The 7,046-nt window shown below is 40.9% G+C and overlaps 1 protein-coding gene across 2 annotated transcripts in view; it reads right to left on the bottom strand.

The window, feature by feature from the left end:
• Positions 1–1,210: 1,210 nt before the first annotated feature.
• GAD2 (glutamate decarboxylase 2) overlaps positions 1,211–7,046 on the bottom strand; it is a 70,172-nt gene continuing 64,336 nt past the window's right edge. Inside the window, exons 16-17 of one of the 2 annotated variants that reach the window (XM_069458704.1) lie at positions 4,657–4,864; positions 1,211–1,739 (exon numbers count right to left, since the gene is read on the bottom strand). In XM_069458704.1, the coding sequence (XP_069314805.1) occupies positions 4,691–4,864 (174 nt within the window). In that variant the 3' untranslated portion in view covers positions 1,211–1,739; positions 4,657–4,690. Of the gene's footprint in view, positions 4,865–7,046 lie in introns of both variants that reach the window. The other variant, XM_069458705.1, reaches the window with a different exon arrangement.

The following is a 7,046-nucleotide window of genomic DNA, read 5'->3' as shown; positions in this document are numbered from 1 at the left end:
AGATTTGCTGAGTGCTTATTGGGTTCCAGGCGCCATGCTAAGTCCTGTACATACATTTTATTTAATCCACACAAAAACCTTGTGAAGAAGGTTGCTGTTGCCAAACTGAGAAACAGAGTCAGGGATGTCAGGCAATGTGCTCCGGGTCTCACAGTGGGTCAGTGGTGGGGCTGTGATTTGGTCCCTGCGCTCTGGACGCCCATGAGAGATTGCTCCCCAGTCAAGGAGGAATGGGAAACTCTTCTAGGCTGAGGGAATAATGTGAGCAAAGGCAGGAATGTGCAGCGTCCTCTTCATTTGGCTGTAGCCTGCTGGTTCCCCTACAAGAAATATTGAAATTAGCTGGGAACCTAATGTCCCTTGTCTCTCCACCCCCAGCACCTGTTTGAAATCGTCTCTGTCCACCCCAGTGTAATACCTGTAAGAGCGTCTCCAGCCTTTGGGGCAGCCTGGACTGGACATATACTCCACCTACTAAATGCCTACGGCTTCCTAGCTTTTAACCTGCCCACACCTAGTAGCCTCTGCTCCTGAGAGCCTGGGAGAAAAGCCCCTGAGCACAGCGGCCCACAGAAGTCCAGAAATCAACTCCACACAACGGAAAACACACAACAGCGTATGCACAGCCCTGTGCATGTCGCATTGCACTGCATGCCTGAACTGTAACATCCCTGCAGCCCGAAACACGTAGCCTCCCGGGGTTTCCTGGGCCACAGGCCACGGGATTTGCTAGGAAATGGAGAATTGAACACCACCTGGATATTGGATATTATGATAGCAAGATAATTATAGTTTTAGCTGTGATAATGGTGTTAAGGACATTTAAGAACCCTTATCTTTTACAGATTCACACAAAAATAAGTTATTAGGGAGGGAATGGATGAAGCAAGATTCAGTGGATGTTGAGGCTGGGTGAAGACTACGTAGGCGTTTATTATACCATTTTCTGTATTTTTTAATGTATGTGAAAACTTCCATAATAATGTTTCACAGAAAGATTGGATCTGATTGAAGGAGAAGCCAGAGTAGTGCTACAATACCCTTCAGAAGCCACAGTGGGGGTGGGCGCAGAAGAGCTTTTTTATCCCCAACCAAGACCCAAAGGCACCCTGAGCTCCATGACAGGGTGAAGGGCCTTTTATTCAGGCAATTCATCGAAAATCATCTCTACCACTCGACAAAGTCAGAAATAAGCATCCACAGCCTGAGATGTGTCCACATTTACACATTTATTTGGGTTTAGAGAGACGACACAGATAAAATACTTTGATCATACACAAGTTTATATTTGGTAAGAAGAACAGGTTGCCACATGTTTGTATATTTTATGTTTTTATTTTTTTCTGTCATTAGTAATGGAGTGATGTTGGGGAAATGTCAATGTCATTCCGAAACACCAATTGGGAACAGTATTTTGGCACACGTAACTAGTAAATACACAGTGTTTGCATTTAGCACTTAAAAACAGAAGAGCACGTGCAAGATGATACCCAGTTTGAGGTTCCTTGATTCCTTGTCTTGCTACTATATTTACACTGCGCTTCCTTTGTCCATCTGTGGAGGAGTAGCACCTACTCCGATGCCCAGCAGCGTCAACACCTGCGACTGTGGCAGTTTGTGACACTCCATAATTGGTTTCTTCTATTCCTAGAGACAAAGTGGTGTTCCCCTTGCATTTTGTGAAATCATACAATTCTCAGAGGGGGTTTCTCAGTAGGGGGCTTAGCTGGGGATGTTCTCTAGTAGAGCTGATACGGAGGGCAATCAGTTTAGAAAAGAGAGAGCGAGAACAGCAACAGATGCAAATGTAGTTTTCATAATCTCAAAGTTCAATACAGCTACCACACGGAAAAAGACCAATAATACATTGTACAAGCTTTCACAGAAACACATGTTGATTTGCAACGCTGTACAGTTCAGATCTAAAGTGCACAACCCCAATTTGAGGTGACAAGACAGTACTATCAATATAATAAAGGCAACACAGTCACACACAATTGATTTCCTTTTCCTTCCTCACACCCTGTGACAGTACATGAAGTCCATACCATGTTTAGGTCTCAGATAAAGACATACCAACACTTTTTTTCAAGTATCTTAAATAATAAACGCCATATTGCTGTATAAATGAAAATGGCCATGTCAATTCAGATTAAAGCTAAAACCAAACTTTTCTAAAACTTATAAAGGATGGTCCCACATAAAGACCTCTGGCACTGGGAATTTGGACTAATATTTAAAACAATCTCCCTCCCTTCCTTTCTTCCTTCCTTCTTCGTCCTTCCCTCTCCCTGAGCAGATTACAGACCTACTTTAAAGAGTATTTATTAAACTACCGGGACCCCCTAGGCTTTTATCTGACCCTTCCCTGGGCTATGGTTGGAAGGGACGTCCCTGCATAGGTCTGAGCAAGGCTCTTGGCAAATTTCAGAAAGGACTCGGAAGTGGCAGGGGAGTGGTTAAAATAAATTTAACGTATTGGTTACAATTGTTTTGCTGGAATTTCATACACAGGCACAAATTGTCCTCTCAAATTCTGGCATCTCATTAATCTGAAAAGCAGCAGTTTATGATCTAGGATCTATACCCCAAGGGACAAGCATCCTGGAGTAGACAGGGGTCGCCCCACCGGCTTCTCCAAGCAGGACGGTGGGTTGGATCAGTGAGTGTCTCTGCCTCTGGTATGGGACCTTTGGGCCCGAGGCTCCAGACAGATGGGCAGCTATGTGCTTATTCTCAGTAGCCAGTTTCTAGAAAGGAAAGGGATCTGGGCCACTGCACAAAGCCTAGAATGGGAGGCGATTCCGTCATGAAATCCTGCAGCACAGGTAAAGAGTTTACTTCTACTTGTCACAGCGAATCCATTTGCTTTCTAGACAGAAAGGGCCCGAAGCCATGTTCATATCAAGCATCCGTGTTTTTGTATATAACCTGGGAGAAATAATGGAGGGGCGAGCTTGTGAAGATTTCAGATGGTTGGCTCCTGTGGTCACTCACAGGACATTTCTGGCTGTTGTAGGACAGCGCCCTCTCTCTTCACTCGTACACCTGGGTAGTCTTTCTGCCCATTGAACTGCCTGGTCCATACCAAAGGGTGAATGTTTCTAAATTATTATTTGCAGTCTGCGCTTAAAAGTCTGGAGTTCTCCTGCAGCACTTGGAATCTGACAATCTGTGGCCCCCTAATTATCTACGGAAGCTTTTTTTGGCTCATGTCTCTCCATCAGGTTTGCAGGGGAAGAAGGATATTGTAAAAATATTATTTTGGATTCTGAGGATCTTATTACCTTTGCATATACTGGTCACTTGGGATCTTGATGGGAGACAGATAAGAGAAGGTCTTAAGATGATGTCCCAAAATCTAGGGTGAGGAGCTCATTTCATGAAAGGGAAATAACCACCCATGGAATATAAATTATTTGGTATCTAGTGATAGGGAGTCTAGCAGGAGAGACTTCTGTGGGTAGGAATGGGGAGGGAATAGAAATAAGCAACCACCCAGGAGGTAAGTTACTCCTTCCTGGACACTCCCAATATGGAGTCCAGGATGATGTCCTCATCATACAGAGATCTCTTCTCCCAAGGCCGAGTTTAATTTTCTGGGCTCACCACATTCTGGGAGCGTGCTTCTTTCCTCTTTGCTCAAGCTGATTAGAATTAATTTTTATTTTTCTCCAATTAATCCAATGACCTAATAAAAGAATACTGTTTGGGAAGACGCCTCAAGAACCAGCATCAACTTTCTGTTCAGACAGGCAGAATTGGAAAGCCCAACAGAGACAACCGCTGTAATTTAATCTAAGATGGAGCTTGGTTTGTCATGCTTGGCAGACAGTGTCTACTAAGGGTCAGCTGGGTGGAAAACTTAAACAGGAAGAGAATGTTATTGCCAATCTAATCAATCATTTTAAAGAACTTGCAGTATTCTTTTGTGTTTGTTTTGAGATACTAACTTTGGAGATGTAATAAACTATAACGTATAGAAAGAAGGAATCCTACCTTTTAAGAATCTTTGTGGGCCTATGTTTCAAAATAACTTTGCTGTGTTTTCTTGTGCCTCCATTAAAAGAAAGAGAAAAAAAAATCTGGCTTAGTTTTTATATCTGCCCCTGCAGTTTGTATAACCCATATAAAATAAAAATCTATATGTTACAAAATAGGATTTCTTTTTTAATATATATATTTTCCTTTTGTAAAATTATATGTATTTAAATACATTTGAAATGTCGCTATAGGTAAATTAGAAATTTTTTTTCTAATACTATGAAAAAGGCAAGAGTTTTTATTGTCAACATACATTTTATATTTACTATATCCTTTTCACTGCACCCCAAAGAACCTTTTATGATTCAGGGGCAATTTGGCACTATTCAATCCTACTACTCTGAAGTGAAAATAAAGTTTGATTTGCACACTATATTAAAAGTAAGGGAAGTATTTATAACAACGTTAAGCTTTTCCTTATTGATTAGAACACAGCCTTCTGTCACTAATTGTTAGAGGGGTATTCTAAACTTAAGAAAGGATTTTTAAAAGGAGCAATGTTTTTTTGACTTTTAAACTCTACTCTACTCTGACATCACAATATAGAAATAGATTTACTTTGGAACAAACTACAAATACATTCACACAGTTTGTGACAACTTAATTGTCTACCTAGAGAAGTGAAACAGCTTGGTGAGCTAGGTTATTATAAATCTTGTCCAAGGCGTTCTATTTCTTCAATCAGGAAGTCAATGTCTTGGTGGGTTGCTGCGGGGTTTGAGATAACCATGCGGAAGAAATTGACCTTGTCTCCCAAGGGTTGGTAGCTGACCATGGTGGTGCCATACTCCATCATTCTGGCTTTAATCACTGGTGCCACCTATGGGAGAGAGCACATCAGCATGGTGACTGTTTCTCCTGGAACTCTCCCCTTGGTCAAAGAAGCTAATAGCAAGCAGCGTTTTTAGTTTTTACCTAAACAATCAGAATCATATTTATTTTCTCTTAGAGGAATTGCCTCGTATTTTCTTGGGACCAGAGGACTACAATAATTCAGTACATTCAAGACCCCGAAAGGGATAAGAACAGTAATAAATGACAGGCGATCACGTGTTTGCCATCTTATCTTTGACTTTCTAGTTAAGTTTTGGGAGAACCTGGTAGTGGCCTCAAAGCTAACCAGTTTAGCAATACAACATTTGAGAGAGTTTTTTTTTTTCCCCCAGCCAATATAAAACACTGAAATAAGATGTAGTTCAGAGAATTGTCACCAAAAGGTCACCTTCAATATCAAGTGATATATGGAGATAAATAGACTTCTTGCAACTTTCTTAAGACCTTAAAGTTTTCTAGTTTCTTCTCATTCTCAGTTTGCATTGACTTGGTTTATAATGTATTTTGAAAGGTATTTCCTTAACGATGACAAATGATCTGGGCAAAAAGCTGAACCCACAGGGACTTAACATACATGTGTTACATATCACATATTGTATCACAGACAAGATGTTACTGTATCTGAGCTGGCCTGTTGATTACAGCCGCAGTAGTTCTCTACCATGTGTGAAACTAAATTTAAACTCTTTAGCTCAACACCCAGCTCTGAGGACTCATCATCTACTGCTCACCAAAATGAATCTTCAACACTGACAAGACTCCTTTATAAAATATCCCTTGAAGTTACCACTTGTATCTTTATCCCTTCGCACTTGTCATCTGTGGTACCATGTCACACTTGTTCTCTTTGCTTAGAATGGCCTTTCTTTTCTGGTTCACATCCTACACAGACTCCAAGACTCCGGCACAGTCTCGCAGCTGCTAGGAAGGAAGCCTTTGCTGACTTCTCAGTCCCCTAGTATCTCTCTTCTTTTAAGTTGTAAATACATGATTCTTCCCCATAGATTCTGACTATCTGCTGATTTCCTACCATCCCCTCACTTAGGAGCAAACACATTTCTGGAGGGCGGACACGGTGTCTGTCACTTCTTCTGTTTACCAGTACAGTGCTGGGTACATGTGGAAACTTTCTGAGTTCTTGCTGACTATAAAGAGTAGCATAATTTAGGAAGAGGCACAAATTTAAATTCCATCTAACTGTGGGTATGATCTGTCCACATATATTTACTACTGGAGTTTATAAATATAACATTTAATCTTTTATGTTCAGTGCTGCAAATACATAGAATGGTAGATGTCAGAGAAACTTCAGACTTCCTTGAGGTATATACAGGGTCAGAAACTCAGTTCAAAATGGGGACGTGCCTTACATCACAGACGGATTCGTGTTAAATGAAGGATAGATTCAGATGGAATGCTGTTATGAACATGTGACTTCTGAATATCAACTCTTAAATAACCATTGGTTGACAATGAGGTTTTCATCTTCAAAGTACCCAATGCACAAAATCAGCAGGGTTCCCATCAGGCCCGATCATTTGTTAGTTACCAAAGAGAAAGCCAACAGACGGACACCACCTTCACCTTCACTTTGCATTCTGAACTTAATTTCCTCATCTAAAAGTGAATGTGGGTAATGACTCCAGCCAGTGCTGGGATTTTCTGATTCTAGATTAATAAGTGCTTCCCGCCCCTTCCTTGTCCCATGGAGAGGTGATGTGACGAGGAATGTTTCTGTTGGGCTGGTCCTTCTTTCGTCTAAGGGATTAGAACGTATGCAGACCATCAGGCTCATCCCAGGGGATAAATATAAAAAAGAATTTAAATATCTTAAGTCTGGGATTAAGTTCTGGAAATAAATCTACTAGAATATTCTAGCCAGAGGGGCATGACTTTGATCACGTTGTGCTGTGAGGCACTTCATGTCTATGTGGTTCCTGAGAAGAGAAATCCCAAATTAGAAAAGTAATTCCGAATCCACGTGGCTGCAGGAATTTAAGGAAAAGTCACGTAAATATTCCTTAGTTCTATCTGTATAATAAATGATGTTTGCTCTTCAGAGCTGGTAAAATAATGGCAATGCTTTACTCAGTGAATTAAATTCCTATTTAGTTTTCTTGGCCACCCAAGCAAAAACACGTAAGAATGGCAGTAATTATTAAGGACAA

Source organism: Eulemur rufifrons, chromosome 25, assembly GCF_041146395.1.
Source record: "Eulemur rufifrons isolate Redbay chromosome 25, OSU_ERuf_1, whole genome shotgun sequence".
NCBI classification, from domain to species: Eukaryota; Metazoa; Chordata; class Mammalia; order Primates; family Lemuridae; genus Eulemur; species Eulemur rufifrons.
Note: the sequence above shows the minus strand (reverse complement) of the source record. Positions and strands in the feature narration are given on the sequence as shown.